This window comes from Zeugodacus cucurbitae, chromosome 6 (assembly GCF_028554725.1).
Source record: "Zeugodacus cucurbitae isolate PBARC_wt_2022May chromosome 6, idZeuCucr1.2, whole genome shotgun sequence".
Taxonomy (NCBI): domain Eukaryota; kingdom Metazoa; phylum Arthropoda; class Insecta; order Diptera; family Tephritidae; genus Zeugodacus; species Zeugodacus cucurbitae.
This window is the reverse complement of record NC_071671.1, coordinates 68,675,258-68,693,265: the sequence shown is the minus strand read 5'-3', so window position 1 is coordinate 68,693,265 and position 18,008 is coordinate 68,675,258. Positions and strand designations below refer to the sequence as shown.

Sequence of the window (18,008 nt, the reverse complement as noted above, 5' to 3'; positions counted from 1 at the left end):
GACTCACCATGTTAGAATTTACTTAAATTCAACTTTAATTTTCAACAGTTTCTTAACCAGAAAATCTCAACATTAAAGAATTCGTTTAAATACGGACTCCCACTAAAATTCACTAAACTTTGGTATTGATGTCAATACCGGTATTAAATATATTTCTAAACCCTCACACAATTGAATTCCCCATAATTTAACTATTATATCTCGACGACTGTAGTTTCTAAGGTGTACGCTTCTTAAGGCCACTCCTCCAGAGTACAAAATCTACATCATCCGAATGAAGACAAAGTCATCGTTAGACCACATGCCGCTACTCAACCTCAACTTCAAGGCAATTTCCCCATAACTTAACAACAATTTAAGAAGCGAAAAAATAATTTTTGATTCACTGGGTAGTCCAATGTAAATATATTTCTATGAAATTGACTATTTACTTCACTTATTAAACTTATTCATACATATACATACCTACAGATATCTACTCAGCTTGTGCCACTGTGCAAATTAATATTTGTTGAGCCTCACACATTAAGTTTGTATGTCTTTGCTTTCGCATTGGTGTGAGATCCTATAATTAGGTTTCGATTTTATCGTGTGACGTGACAAAACGTGACATTTAACCATTTGTCACTTACACTTCCAACACTTCTAATATTCTCTCATTGTTTTCTTGTAACATCACCCTTTCAGTGAGTGCGTCAGCCAACAGTGAACAAGTCAGTTGAACCCTGAAAATGTAAATTTAAACAAATCATATTTGCAGCATTGAAACTTATGCATTTTAAGCAATTTTATTTGTAAATCGTGTATAAAATGGAGAAAATTATCTCAAGAGACATTCGGAAGAAATGTGAGAGGGTGTTTATGACTAGAAATGGGGACTTATTATATTGAAGCATACACTTTTACGCCTCCACCTTCAAAAGTGACAGAGAGTTTAGTGATAATCCAATTCTAAAAGTTCCAAATGTTTTACAAGTCAAATTTGTAAATATCTTCGTGACATGTACTCAAGAGATCTTACATTAAAAAAAAGCAATGGTTGAGGGAACAGAAAGCTAATTCAATTCACCAGATGCTTAACTTCTACTGATAGAAGTCCTTACAGCGAATTAGCTATGTAGAAAATGCCATAATGAAATCATTCCGTTGAATATAACATATGAGTTCCAAAAGATATGGGCGATTTGTCAAAAAGAGATGATGTAACCTCCTTGAAAATCTGTGGTATACATTCTATCGAATATTTACTTCTTCTTTGAAGTGTCGTGAGTACGTAAACCATAACGATAGTTCTAAAAACTTAATTCAGTGTAAGGACCAACACTTCAAGTAGCTCAGTTGACTTCAAGCTAGAATTCATACTCGGTAACCTCTCGTGATTAATACGCCAGGGAGCGCGAGTCCCAACTTATATAAAATTTAACCTATGGTTTTAACCCATAAGTCATATTTTTAAAATCTTCCGGTCAGAATTATTTAAATATTCCCAAATTACTCCAGAAACTTTTACGTAACCAAAGTACAACTCGAACACCTCATTATATTAACTCACCGACAAAGTTTGACGTATTTCAACGAGTCGCTGATAATCAATTACAACTTACGAAATATGGTAATGATACTTTAATTACTTCAGGCATGCGAAACACGCCAACAATTGAAAGTTATAACAACCGAAAACTTTTTACCTGCAGTTCAAGAAGTTTGAATATAGATTTTTTCCTTTTTACTCTACGAATTTTTTTAATATTTATGTAAATGCGCTGCTAGTATTACATTATTAAAACGATATAATTATGGATCTTAAATAACCACGTAGATGTGCTCAAAGCAATTAATTATACATTTTTTATCGGCATTAAGGGCATTTAATTTCCTTCTACGAAAACTTTTGGTGCATACGACCACACAAAGAAGCTTACGCAAGCAAGCCAAATAAAGGTCTACACGTTAGCATCTTGCCGACATCTGCAAATCTCAAACATTTTACCACTTGCCGATGGGTTAAGTCCTCAACAAGCACTTTACGCACGTCAATTGCGCCACTCGAACACGGTAAATTGCTTACGTCCTACCTTTTGTTGTTACAGTTAACATTTCATGATCTTCATAATTTAAATTGTATAATTTACGCAATGCACAAAATGCTCATAATTCTAGCGGCGGCGGCGGAAAGAATGCTGAAAGTATGTATGCTCTGACATTACCTAAATGAAGTGTCTGATAAATATACTTGTGCAACTTACATAATTTTAGGCTTAAAACAGTAGGCTTCGGATACACCGTAAAATAACTTGTTCCACACAAAATTAACACCTCACCTGTATATGATGGCAGATTTACAACAGGAAACCCGAAGAATGGGCTCCTTGCTTATTACGAATGCCGTTGAAGGGTTCTTGCCGGCATTCGCATCTTCGCATAGATTTCATAGCTCAAATATGCTTGAGTGGCACGCTGTTGCTGGGTCGGATTGCAAACTCCATGCCAGCAAGCCGAGACCTCTAACCGGTTCGTTAGTTTTAGGCAAATTGAAATATAATTGGGAAGCTTTACAACTCTACGCACGACAGCGTTTCACGCACCGAAGAGAAGAGAGCGGAGTGGCGAAAATAAAATGGAAATGTAGCATAAAACAATTGGGGGCAGCTGAAAGCAGAAGGTAGAGAGGCAAGCAAGAAGAAGAGGCAGCAACACTGCAAGCGAAGCGTTCGTAATGAATGTGATGATGAAATGAAACGAGTAATGAAAAGCTGGCGCACACCATCAAGAGCTAAGCGCTGTTTAAGGCGCCTAGGCAACACCTGCCCAATTTCACCTTCATTAAGTGGGCTGCTTGACGGCAAGCGCCCATGAACACCTCATCCTCGCAGGACCCGGTGTTTATTTTTGTTATTTTTCAACTTCGCTGTGTTGGTGTGTGTATGTGGCAAATATTTTCACAGCTGACGCAACGGGTGGCATGCAACCAAATTATATGCACAGAGTTGGGGCTTTTGTCTTTGGAGGAATTTATATTTTGTGTAAACATGCAGCCGGGGTGTTTGAGCGGTATGCTGTGGCAGTTGTATGGTATCTCTGCATACCTCCACAGTCCATAAACAACGGTAGCCATTTATTCCACTTCTGATTTCGGAAAGCACATAATTACTTGTAATGTCAGGGTGACAAAACTGAAATTATTTGTTACGCATCGAGCATAGTGCAGCTGTGCTACAGCGTGTAACTGTAAAACGGACAACTGACACATAAACAATGAGACAACCCGCTCAACAATAAAGCGCCAACGGTCCATCGCTGTCACTGAATGATTTGCATTTTGACATTCACTCAACTGCATTTCTCGTGCGCGTTTACCCTGTCTCTCCCTCTCACCTCGCACTATTCATTTTGAAAGCGCTGCGCTGTGACAATCGCTTTGATTTTATGGTCTCAACAGCACATTAAAACACCGCCCGTTCTTTCAAATTTTCAAAATACACCACTGCTCTTATAATTACGTCGCAGAGTCGCATTGTGCCACATTACAATGTGGTATTAAATATATTCCCTTGGTGGCAGTGTGACGTTGGTTACATGCAGCATCCGTCAATCTGTTTTTGTAGTCACGCAAATTAGTACTCACGGAGTGCCTTCGAGCTGAAGAGCCAATAGCCTTTGTATTAACTGCGATTATGATAATTTAAGCTAAAGCATAGTGCTTAAAATCAGGATAATCGAATGGTATTCTTTTCAACAAGGATTTAAATAATATGAAACAAGATTAAACATTTTATTTATTCTTTTGCTCAATATTACGCCAGTTATTCAAACCATCCCTATATATGGTTACTTCGTTGAGTTCACCATATTGCACACTTGAATTGCTTCTTTTATAAATTTTATGATTACATTTGATCCCCACATCTCGATAAAAACTGATCCTAAATTATGAAAAACCAGAAAAGGCCAAAAAAGTTCGAGAGATCGATTTTGTCTCCAATCATGAATCACGTCTAGGACGAACTTTATAAATATTTTCAGTCTAGCGATGTTCCTTAGTTACGATATGGGCGTAATATAACAGTATAGGCATTCTCAAATGTTTCCAAAGAGCCGTTCCCAGCTGAGAACGTTATGAAAAATTGTAGGTTAAGTATAACAAATAATTTTCCCATTAATTACAATCAATTATGATCCAATGCTGCAATAGTTAATGACTATAATCAAATCTTTATATACCGATAACCGCCGAGAGTTTCAAAGTGCTTAACTTTTTAACAAAAAGTGAGCTCCTCAATTCCTTCACTCTTTACAAGTTCTGCCATTTGGTCACCATCCAGCACATGTCAAACCCACTTAACCTCGCCAGCATCTAGGTGCAACCATTAAGGATCGACACCTTGGACAGCAATTGAACTAATAAAACGAAACGTCAAACATGTTTTAAACTTTAACTGACAGGCGTGAGTGCGTACATAAATTGATTTAGACTGTCTATCAAGAATTTAACCACTCCTTCAAATCAACCCCTACCACAAGTAACGCACACTCAATGACTCTATATACACCAATGAATATATCTGTATGTGTTTGTGTTCCTCGAAGCATTTAAGCATTGAGCTATAGCTGTCACAGTCACCAACAATAAAGGCGTATGCATGAAAATGAAATGAGAGAATATGTGTGCCACCCACTTGAATGGTTGCGAGCCGCTTGTAAAGACGTGTCAGCTACTCCAATACATTTTGTTGGCCAACGCAGCACCCTCTTCAGCGGCAACAAGCGTTGGCAATAAGTGTCAGCTGCAGCATTGCAATTGGAACGTCCGGTTGAATGCATTAGACACACCAAATGTGAATAGATGTCACATAAAAGCAGAAAGCCATGTGAGGATGCCCGCTCAGGTATAGGCTCCGTTGGTTGTTTGTACTCATATGTAATGTGTCCATATCTGTGGTTGGGTTGATGGATTCGAATTTTGCTTGCAGCAACCGATAGAACCATTACAGTTTGTTAAATTGTAACTAGATAGGAGGGTCAGGAATCGATGAGTATTTTTTTATAAAAATTATGTTTAAATGTATAAAATAAAAAAGTCACGATTGATTAAACTTACCCGAATGTTTTCGAAAATGCTAATTTCGGATTTACGTTTCTTCAGTGTCTTCGATTCGCCAACGTTAGAGAGTAGCGAACAAACTATACCAACAATTCAAGGACACTAGCGGGACTTACGGTACAATCATTTGCTAATACGTCTATGAAAAATAAGCGCATGATTTTCTTCTATATTCTTGGAGAAGGAACTTTGGCGCGGAAAGGCCAAAAAATATTCCCCTCTCTTCCAGCAACGTCCATGTCAAAAGACAAAGCTATTCCGTATTTTCTGATTTTTAGAGTTGATTGCTTTATCAGAATTCTTGGAAGATTTCGTTTTTTATGCATGATTAGTTCATATCTCCCAAGATTCTTTATGAGGTCTTAGTAACACGTTGGCACGCTTATTCATCTTAGTAAAAATTACAAAGGAAACGAGAATTCCTAGGTTTTAAAGGCTTTTCTTTTCTGGGAATTTTTTTAAATACGGTACATCGGTCGATAATATCTCTAAAGGCATGAATTATTAATGTTAACTGGGTGACCTTATTACAATGTCGTTCGCTACTATACATCGTATAAATATACGATTTTGTATTATATAAATATGTGTTTAGAATGTATGCATTTGGCGTGTGTGGCTGCAACGAATGTAGCAAGAGTGACTGTTATTGCAACAGCCGGTACGCTTCGAAGGACCACTCCGGGGGGATGATATTGGATATGTCATTTCAAATGTCACAACAAACCCATCGAATATGTCAACTAAACTCTACTCAACTGAGTTATGCCCAGAGTCACCACGGCTGAGTCCTGCATTGCAGCGGTGAGTGGTGGTGTTGCATGTGAAGCGCTGATATCACCGACCGGATAAGCACAGTTGCATGCAGCCCTACATATATTATTCATTAATGGCAAGTACCGAAATCCCCATTGCCTTGAACGCCGCAGGGTGTTCCCTCGCTCAGCGGTGGCAATTGTCAAAATTTCTAATTTGCCCAATATGCAGGCAGCAGTTAGCAGATAAGTTTGCCAACAACAATAACAACAACACTAACAAGCGCAATTACTGTTCCCCATCGCCACGCTTACACTAATTACCAACTCGCACTAGTCGTAATCTGCAGGGCCTTGACTTTTGTTGACGCACCACCCCACCAACAGCAACACCAACAATCACCAGCCGTTCAACTTGCAACTTGTGCGCAGCTCTGTGCCGTCGGTCGGAATTGCTCATTAATTTTAAGTTCAGCTATGCTGATTTTTCTATTGCTCACAGTAATCGCTTTTTGACTCTATTAAACATTTCAGTTATGACATCGACATGGTGCAACAGTGGAGCATCGCGCCGCAGCTTCTGGCACAACTGTGGCAACAGCGGTAGCTACATTAGCATAGCAATAACAAACCAATGTCAACCGCAACTGCACAGCCGCTTGGCTGCCGCTCACACCCGCCTCATCTTCGCCGCTCGACACCCCGCCTTACTCCCAGACATCTATCTCGATAGTTGGCTCTCTTATTGCCACTTTTAGTGTGTCGGTAGGATCACTTCAGCTCGTTTGGTCGTTAGTCAAAGTTTTAATTACACTTTCACTGCGTTGTCGGGAGACGCCCAGCGCTCTCTCGCCGAAGCTTTCTTCTTTCACACTGCCTGCGCTGGTGGCGTATGTGTGCCTGTGCCGCGTTCGATGAGTGGGTGTTGCGGCCAGCCTCTTTCGCTGCTCCACCTCACCTTCAGTACGAAGCTGCGTATTGGTATTTATTCGGCGACAAAGATTTATCACCAAAGCGCTCCAATGACACTCCTATCGTCCGCCGAGCTCATCTTCATCCTCAACCTCGAAAAGAGTTTGCTTTTGTTTCTTTTTTTGTTTGGAACGTCGTTTTGTCGTTTGTCGCTGTGGCTTCGGGATGATAGAGTATACATTGTTTCGCTTTAATTGAAATTTCCCTTTTGTGTATATGCCGCACAGTTACATTTGTACATATATAATTTAGAAAATGTATGTATGTCTGTAGAGAAGCGAAAATATGATTTTGCTGGTGGTGAATATGTCATACGTCCCATAAACCAAATTTTTGTGGATGTGAAGACGAAAATCTTTGTAACCAATTTCAGTCCGCACTTTAGATAGGCAGAACCAGAAACTATCTCAGCCCTGCTGTTGTGTGGTGAGGTGCGTGGGACCTATGTAGAACTCTTCGTCATGATCCCAGCTTCCAACAAAAATTAAATAGACTTCTCTAAATTCTAATAACCATTCGAAGGCGGCTTAAAACTTGTAGATCGGATACAAGCAATATTTATCCTGCCACAGCTTTTAGAAAAGATATTAAGGTCAAGTATATACATATAGGTACACTTCGAAAGAAGTAAGTTCATTCGTCTTACTTCAGCGCAGCTATATTAAAGGTTTAGCTATCTCTGTAGTATAGTTAGTTGATCTATCTAAAGAAGAGGGATCAGACCAAACTTGCTTTCAAAAATTTAAGCTATAAATTTCTAATATTAAAAAATGTATGTTTGTTGTACAACAAACGAATAGAAAATTTTTTTGTGGAGCATATTGTTCGATGGGTACTTTTTACCGCAACAATCACCTGCTGAACCTACGGCTCGCACTTCATGCCGAACATGTCCAACATACCCGACATGGCACAACTTGGTGGTACAGCCATGTTGCCCATGACTTTTATGCCTTGACTGATGTTGTTGGTTTTGCTTTTAATATTGTGGCGCAATATTATTATTGTTGTTACAGGTACTTTTTTCTGGTCTACTTGTAGAAAGCTCGTTTATTTATGCTTTTTTCTCGTCGTCGCACTCATTATTGTAGTTGACTGGCGGCAGTAGACAACAAGCAATTGTTTTGTTGGCTGGCTAATTTCGGCAGTGCCATCATTGTCACCATTTAAGTTGCCACACCACAGTCACAGCCACATTGACGACAATTTGCGGCCGAACGCAAATAAATTTTCCTCATATTGCGGTTGTTCGTACGCTTTAATAAATGAAATTGTTGTCAATGTGTTCACCGTTTTCCGTTTTTTGCTCTTTTTTGTTGTGGTTGTCATGAAATGACTGGGACCGAGGTGGCGGCGGCGGTGACGTCTGCGGTTCGCCGTTGTTATGTTGCCATTATCGTATGTTACAATATTGTCATTTTGTTGCTTCTATTGTTGTTGTTGTTGCGAGCTGCTGGTGGTATCTTTAATTTTCACAATTTTCTTTTATTCCTGTATTTGTTGCATGCATCTGCTGTGCTGTAGGTTCCAATATTGTACTTGCAGTACAAGATATAATTAAGCCACAACTGCTACTTCCCGCGCGCCCTCCTCCACTCTGTTATCCGTCTGCTTCATTGTTTTTTCTTTATTATCTCTTTTTTATTGCCCTTCTGCTGTTGTTGTATTGGCATTGTTTTTCGAAAATTGCCATTTGCCACATTTGCAAAGCGGCAATGGTCGATCCCACGCGCGTGGTCCGAGCATGCCACGCGCTCCACAAAAAGCCGCACAATGCCAGCGGCACAGCGGAGCCTACAGCCGTTGCATGACAATCTGGCAATTGCTGCCGATGGCACCGTCAGTTGGCGGTTGGAAATTACGTAATTTTCGCTTGATGAAGATTTACGGCTTGCACAAGCCCAACCACTGGCTGGCAGGCTGACTGGCAAATTGAGGTGGGTGCCGCACGTTGGCAATAGTCGTCAGTCGTCCGCGCAGCTGCTAAAATAATAACACACGTATATACTCGCACATGCATCCATGCGCAATGTCGCTGGTCGCCGCCACCGCAATGAGATACGGTTAACTTTGGTTTCGGCTATTGGTTGTTAACCGCTGGCCTTATTGTCTCTGGTTTTTTGTGTGGCTATTGGCCTTTTCTATGGTTTTGCGCCGCGCTCAACAGTGACAACTCTATTTACCTATTCAAAGCTCGGTTAATGCCTTGCAACGACAACAACAATTAGATAAACAATAACATTCACTAAGTCAGAAGGACAAAACTTAATCTGGAAACATTTTTGTGTGTATGAAACACTTAAGCTCAGGCGCATTAATTGAAAAAAATCACAATGGAGACGAGAGTACGAATAAAGCCGAAGGAAATTAGTGATTGTGGTGGAAATTAAAATGAATTGGGTCAGTGGTTTTGTTGTTTGTGTCTATATGTTCGCCGCAAGCTCATTCCGTTGCTATCGACTTGTCGTGGCTGTTGTCTTTGCTCTTGCTCCTAATAAATTTGCCATTAAGACCTTTTGTCACTTAGCATAACTAAATATGGCGAATGGCTTAAGCTATATAAACTGAGAAAAAACGAACTGAAGAGTAAGATATTTGGGGTCAGATTTATTTTTGGGGATCTTAATATGATTTAACCAAAACTGCACGCTTACAGTAGATTTCAGATGATTATTTTTTGGATTCTAAAAATCGGAAGCATACAAGCTTTAGGAATATGCTTTTACTGGTGATACTCATATTTCGAAGCTATAATTGGTTTCCACTAGAAATGGTGTTGAACTGCAACAAACCCTACTCAAGTATTCTATTGGAAATCATCCAAATAATTCGGATACTTTTTCAACGATGATTTCATAGAAGATTAAGATAATAAAAGATCTGGCAAAATGCATAAATGTTTAGTTTATCTTTTCCAAAAGCTTATCGTCATCTCGAAATAAATTTTTGAGGTTGGAAATGATCGTCCAGAACGTTAGGACCCTCGTTAGAATATAGTTTTATATATTTTTGGCTTTCGACTTGTCAGAGATCGTAAGCTACAGCTCTCAACACTACGAAAGCCAAAAGCTTATCCTCATCTCGAAATAAATTTTTGAGATTGGAAATGATCGTCCAGAACGTTAGAACCCTCGTTAGAATAGAGTTTTATATATTTTTGGCATTCGACTTGACAGAGAACTTTTGAGTCTTTAAATACATAGTTAGTGTATTAATGGAAACTTTATTAATATTATATCTCTAGAACTCATCTTAATATCACGATTATTCTCTTATAAAACTTCGAAAATATTCTGGTAACAGAGCTCAGAACCCTATATTTACAGCTAACGCGATTATTCTTGTAATTGGTTAGTTCGTAGACGTCTTCAATTTATAAAAACACTTGGTTCTGCCAATATCCCACAATTATATTTATCCTTAATGCAACGTAACTTTACTAATAATTCTCGTAAATCCCTCAGCTTTACTCCACACTCCTGCCTATTTAATTGAATTTTCACATAATATAAATATCCACATAAGCTAGTGTGGTGTGTCAGAGTGTTTTCCTGATTGTCCATTGCTATTGATTGTTTAGATAGGCGTAACCACACTGCGTTTGATGTGTGTTCTTGCCACACTGTCCGCAACGCCACACTGATAATGAGGTTGGGCATTTGTTTAGTCGGTGGCTTACACAAATGCAAACGAAAACACTGAACGCCTCTTGCAGACTGAAGTACAAGTTCATTAACTCGACTATTAAACACACAAAGCCACACCACACAACTTTTCGAAGCAGATAATTATATATGCAGCGCACACATGCGAATGTTGTGTGCATGTGCGTGAGTGTGTATAGATTATAATGTATGAGTTTATATAATCCACACACTTGCGACAACAACTGCAACAAATTGATTATCTACTAAATATCGGCATATCAGCATGAAATCCGCACGTCACAATGAATAATGACTGAGTCATCACACACACACCCACAACGGCTGACACTTTAAGTGCTTGGCACACATACACGGCTTTACTTTCCTGTTTACTGTACTCCCCCTCACCTCTTCACCTTGCAGGTCTACAGCATGTCCACACCGAAGAGCAGTCGTGGCGGCGGCAACGGCAGCATTTTCGGTGGCGCCAGCTCCTCTGCCGGCAGTGGCAGTGATCCCAAAGAGAAGCTCCGTCGCATACCCAATGTACAGCCGGGCACTCTGATGTGCCAGCATCTCATAAAAGAGGGCACCTATGGTCGCATCTACGCGGGTAATCTCGGCGACTCTTGCGATGTTATCATCAAAACTGTCGTGGATGGCGCTTCGCTAACGCAGGTGGCCTGCCTGCTGCAAGAGGCCTCGACGCTAATCGGTGTGTGTCATCCGAACATATTGACGCCTTTGCTGGCGAACACCGAGCTACCGGGTCCACCCGAGATCGCCTATCCCTATCCGTCCAAAGGCAATCTGAAGATGTATGTAAACGAAAGATACTCCAATAGTAACGAAAAGTAATAACTAATAATAATATCTTCCTTACAGCTTCTTACAAAAGTCGCGTGAGCTCAACTCGCCGCTTAGCACCCGTCAACTGGTCGAGTTCGGTTTGCATGTGACCAAAGGCCTGGCGCATCTACACTCGTTGGGCATAATACATCGTGATGTTGCCACCCGCAATTGCTAGTGAGTGTTTATTGTAATTTTTTTTTGTGTTCTTAGTCCCGCTTTCTTTTAATACAATAAATTAATATTTCTTCTTCTTGCTTCTCACTCATTACAGTCTCGATATGGATTCCTATGTGAAAATTTGTGATAGCGCTCTGTCGCGTGATCTCTTTCCCGACGACTACCATTGCCTCGGTGACAACGAGAACCGTCCGCTTAAATGGATGGCTTTGGAATCTTTGCATAAAAAGTACTTCAACACTTATACCGATATTTGGACATTGGGTGTTCTCTTCTGGGAGTTGGCCACTTTGGCGCTCACGCCTTTCGAAGAGGTGGATATTTTCGAATTGAGCGCCTACCTCTCAGATGGCTTTCGCTTGGGTCAGCCGATCAACTGCCCCGATGAATTGTAAGTGGTTTCAAAAAACATTTTAAAATTTATGGTAGAGATATTAATTCTTAAAATGCAAATTTAAGTTGTACGTAAATATGACTTATGACTTCGTTTCAACCGATTATGATTTCGAAAACGAAAACCTATTCCAATTGAAATGTAAATTAGAGCTTGACTTCCATAAGGTACCTGAGACTACTACAAACTTCTCTTAAGGAATCGTGAAGTCAACCTTCGAGCACGATTTCCTATAAACAAATAAATACAGTAATCAGCTTCGAAGAACCAACTTATGTCTCCCGTATGTCTTATTATATCAATAAATCGATGTTACAAAGTTGGGTTAGGGAGAACCCAAACTCGAAGTAGATATTCAGTTGTTCGAATTTTGATATGAACTCTTCCCATGGTTCATTGCATAGAACAAACGTGCTGAAGTTCCTTAAATATAAGTTCTAATAAGACATCGATTTTACTTTCTTGTGTTGAACTAAACAAGTTCCATTTTTTTATTATCTACTCTTCAGCTTCACCGTGATGTCCTGTTGCTGGCTGGAAGATCCCAAGCAGAGACCTTCTTTTCCGCAACTGCTCGCTTACTTACAAGACTTTCACGAAGATCTGGGCAAGTATATATAAATCCATGCAAAGATCATGAACCTGATGAAGAGGGTGCGAGGAACCCAGGACAATGCCCTCGGCGCGTTTCAGATGTGTAAATAAATTGAAAAACCAGCTAATAAACCTATGAAATAGAAAAATCTATCAAATTAATTGGACATTTTACAGACAAATTAGTTAGTTATAAAATAAAAAAAAACAACAACAAAGTTATGCATGTGAATGTAAATAAAAGCACACACACTCACAAACAATTGCAATTGCAGCATACAATTATTGCAATGATTTAAAAAATAAAAATAAAAACACACTAATGCAACAAAAAACTCGGAAACTAAATGCATAGAAAACAGCAGAAAGAATGAAAAAATTGCAAGGTATTTTTAATAAAATTAATTAAATTGGGCTGCATAATTTTTTCCGATTTATTAAATGTGGTCGAATTGCGCGCAAAACTGCAAGCAACAACACACACATTTATTGTTATTGTATTGATTGTACTTATTATATATTAAACGAGTATTTAAACGTATTGTGGTATATATATATTTTAAAAATTTAAGCAAATACATACATATATGTATATGAAGCATATTTTTTACACACACATTTACTATGTAAGTATTAGAGCAAATGATGGACACTTTTAAATGGTGTAACGGTGAATAAGCAGTTACATAAGTATATACGAAATATGGCTGGAAAAAAGTGCGAGCAAACGAGCTGAACGAATAGTGAAATATGAAACTGCTAGTGAGCAACAACAACAGTGTGTATGTTTCAATATTTACATGAACCAATATAAAATATATATTATATACACGCGTATTACATGATATTTACAAAATAGCTATTTATCTATAGTTAATATTTAACACATCTGTTTCAGTGTACTACATATGTATATATGTGTAAATTGACACATCAATAAGCTGCACAACAACACAATAGCTGCAATTGTGCTGAAGTTGAAGTAAATTTAATAAATAAATTGTTGCCCAGAACAAAGGATCCAAAGAATCGTAAAGCATAATGACAAAACGATAACTTCGTTGTTCAAATTATTATAGTAATTGTATGATATTAACTCAATGCCATAGCGAAATTCACTTAATACATACACAAACTCATACACTTGCCAATAGCAACACCAACACCAATACACATATACATACACTGTTATACACCTACTGCCATTAATATAGTGAACAGAGTGCAATAAACAGCGTAAGGTCAAAAGTAAATGCAATTTCATGTTGATTGAATATTATTTTTATTACCGTATTTTACGTGTACTTTTGTACAAACCGTTACTTTTATTAGCAATTAATTTAGTAGCAATTTTTTTGTGCGCAGTTTTATTCACACAAAATTGTTACATATTGATATGTTTTACATAATATATGCATATCTAAATGCCCAGAAAAATTGCCTGATATACATATATGTGAAATAACATGAAATTCAATATAAAATATTTTCTATGCAATACAACTAAAAAAATTATTAAAATCAAACTTTAAAAGACTCTTAAAAACCGATTAGCCATTTTGTTGTTCAATACATTTCGTTTTTTCGGTTCGAAAGCCATAGCATCACAAGTACACTACGAACTGTTAACCAGTAAAATATTATCACTTGTCCATGAAATATCCGCCAGTTTGTTTTTGTTTGTTTTTTTAACATACTCATTAATTAATATGGACCAAGATTTCTTGCCACTGTGATGATATATTAGATTTGGTTAAAATCCTTACACTCAGATTAATCGCTCAGTTCTGGTTGGTTCGACTTACGAGCATCTAATAAATTGAGTATTCAATAAAAAAACCTAGAGTGGTCTTTTAATTAAGTAAATATAAAGAGTCAAATATATTAGACCTCGATGAGTTTAATTTCATGGATAAACTAACTGAATTCTATCCTCCGATGAATATTTCCTTGAGCAATACCTTAGCAGGAATTAGTTTAAATTTAGTCAATGGTTCGACGATTTTCTCAACTACATTAAAGAAACAGAAAACGTTAACCATAACTAAACCATTTTTGAAAGACATTTAAGCCCATAACAACTCGTAAGTATCCTTCATTAATCGATTTCGTGTGAGCTTTTATTTCAAATACTTTTAATGATCTTTCTCCATTTTCCTACCGGGTATGTAAAACTGAATGATCATGATACATATGAGGTGTGTTAAAAAAATAACGGGAATTTTTAAATTTCCAATTGTTCAAAAGTACAAAGTTTATATACATGCACTTGAAGTACTATAAAATTTTCATCTGTATTCATTACTTAATTTATTTATAGCAGTCGCTAAGGTTAGACGTGTTTTTATGAGCGATTTCCGTTTGTTAAAAGCTCACACTTTGTTGCTTGTTCGTGAATTCTTGAACAAAAAACAATATTGTAACGATGTCTTGTCCCAGACAGGACTCCGTGTGACTTTCTCCTCTCGTTTTACAAGCACACGAGAAATCACTGAAAGGATCAAAGGTTATCCCTAAATTCGATTTTGAAAAGTGTTTCGACGATTAGAAGAAGCGCTAGCAGAAGTGCATAACATCTAATGGGAACTATTTTGAAGGCAACATCATTAATGTTGTCGAACTGGAGAATCTCGTAATTTTTTGAACACACCTCGTACGTATGCACACGTACGCACACTACCACCTCGCCACCATTATCACACGAAGCGGTCAAACGCATTTTTATGCATTTCCAATTCACACAGCGATTTTATATATTTTTACACACAAACCTAGAAACATATTCAAATATAAAAGAACTATAATATCTATTCAATACAAGATGTAGATTGGAGTATACAAAACAAAGAACTTGAATGCAGTACACAGATAAAAAATACAATAGAAGTACACAAAATAATGAGAACAAATAAAACACAAATGTATGAATAAAAATGTAAGAAAAACACGCACCAAAATCGAACAACTGCCACGCCCATATCACACAGCACACACACACAAACCGAGCAAAAACAACAAAAAACAGCTTGTAATTGAAAATAAATTATAACAGATAAAGCAAAAAACGAAAGAAAAATGTATTAAGTGAAAATGAAAATAAAAAGCAAAAAAAAAAACCAAAATGATAATGGAAACGAAAACGATTTGTGATTGTGTCAATGTTACAACTAATTGTATTTTAATTAACTTAATAAAACATTAAAGTTGCAAACTAATAGGAAAATAATAATGCCACAAAGGCAAACTAACACAAAATAAAAACAAAAGGAAAAACAAAAAATCAACAAACAATGAAACCAATGAAAATAAGATAAATTCTACTCGTACTATTTGTATATTTGTATATGTCTTCGTTTCACTCTAAGTGTTCTTTGTCCACTTTTATATACACACAATGTATGACCAAGCCAGAAAACTACGGTACACACCTACATGTATACAAATAAATATACATACATACATACAAACACACACGAATTCAAAGCTAATAATTGTACTTGTATACGTAACTCTGTATTTGTATGTAACTGTATACGTAACTGTAACTGTAACTTTAATTGTAACTTTAACTATACTTGTAACTTGTATTTTGAAACTGTATATTTCAATAGTTCATCAAATCATCTCACTCAACTCAACCATCTCACTCACTAAATGGTCTCACTTATATAAAACACTTTACTTATGCAAGAGCAACCTGTGCAAAAAAAAATCGGTGCAAAAATACGAAAAATAAAATAACAAATAATTAATTAAATTATGCCGAAGTAAATATCAAGTCTAAATGTAATTTCAACTCTAAAAACCATTGTCGTCTTTAACAGTGTAAAACAAAAATAAAGAAAACTAAAATATTTCTGAAAAAATACTTTAAACTAAGCTGAAATTGTATGGACACGAACTACAAGTTCTTGAAACTACACACGCATACTACTAAAACACACAAGAAAACAAAAACAAACAACAAAACTACAGTATATGTTATTATTAAACTAAAATAAATTTCGAAAAAATACATCTGTGTGTCGCTATGTACTGAACTTAAGATGAGGATATGAAGAAGAATCTTTGGCTAAATTTGATTATCTGTAAATTCAATCACAACAATGTAAATTAAACCATGAAACACGATAAAAATATACACCAAATAGAAAGGTAGACAAACAACTTACATACATATGTATATAAATATACCAAAGATTTCGATTTTTGATATATCGAAAATTAAATATTCTCCAGAGAGCGATCTTATTTACAATTATTTTATCTTTTGTACAGGTTATGTTAGGTTAGGTTAAGGTGTAGGCCTCCGCGACTACAGAAAATCTCACATAGACAGCTCAAAACTGTCCTTTGTGGCACACGAATACTACTAACGAACCAAATAACAATTCCAGTCAATTCGCTAGGTCCGCCGATGGTGTGACTACCATGGAATTATAACCTCAGTCTGATGCTACACATTGGAGGAGAAAATATCTAGATGATTCATCCTCCCTTTCCTCCAAACAGCTTTTGCAACTTACATCTGGCAGATTCTTTGGTCTCACTGCATATATACTTATTAGACAGTATCCACTAATGGTGAAAAGACCGTTTTCGGTCCACCGTGAGTCAAAACTACAGCGAAAATAAACTGGACAACAACCATACGTCCAGTGTTTGGCGACTGTGTATAATCTTTAGGTAATTACTAAAAAATCAAATATCCATTAAACAATATTTGAAATATCACGGTGCTCCTATGTTTCATAAAATCTGAATCCTGGTTGTGCGTAGAATCCATTTAGACATGTAAAGTCTGAGAGGGAGATGACTAAAGAAGGAGTAGAATTAACAGATAATGTCAAATATCTGAAAGATCTTTGAACTTTGCACCAGACGGTTTTATTTGATTTCATTGTAGAATTCAGGACGACTTTTTGTTTACATGAACCGGTAAGGCAACAACAAGACCACATTGGAGTATTTTTTATATGAATTTTCCGAATTTTTATATTTATTTATATTCTGGCATTATTTCCATTTAAGGCATGTGATTAATTTTCTAAAGCTGTACCATTACAACTGACAGTTTTCAATTACTTTATCTCTAGTATAATTATTGTCAGCTACATCTCAAATGACTATATGTCACCCTAATTACGATTTTATTACAAAGTTTTTAGACAAAATAATTACACGAAATACCTGCTGTCCAGTAACTAACACACAAGCTTAGTTGCCGAACATTTAATTGTTTGACTTTTGTTGAAATTAAATTTCACACAACTTTCGTGCTAACAATTTATTGACTCACTAGTTAAATGGAAATTCAGAAAATAAATTTCAGCTGAAATTGAAAATATTGACAATTTGTTTCTATTTCCTGTATATATACATATGTACATATGTATGTTTGTGACACACTAAAACAAACACACAGAAACGCACACCGGCACATTTTCAAAAATCCAACATATTTGCAATTACCGTAATCGCATAAGAGAAGAATCAAATTAAATGAAAATAGAATC

At 36.9% G+C, this 18,008-nt stretch overlaps 1 protein-coding gene across 2 annotated transcripts in view; it reads left to right on the top strand.

The window, feature by feature from the left end:
* Nucleotides 1-17,604, top strand: part of LOC105212196 (tyrosine-protein kinase RYK) — a 74,167-nt gene extending 56,563 nt beyond the window's left edge. For both annotated transcript variants that reach the window (XM_054234194.1, XM_054234193.1), the window contains exons 8-11: nt 10,899-11,293; nt 11,361-11,501; nt 11,599-11,895; nt 12,408-17,604. In XM_054234194.1, coding sequence (XP_054090169.1) covers nt 10,899-11,293; nt 11,361-11,501; nt 11,599-11,895; nt 12,408-12,519 — 945 coding nt within the window. In that variant the 3' untranslated portion in view covers nt 12,520-17,604. The remainder of the gene's footprint in view (nt 1-10,898; nt 11,294-11,360; nt 11,502-11,598; nt 11,896-12,407) is intronic.
* Nucleotides 17,605-18,008: the final 404 nt, after the last annotated feature.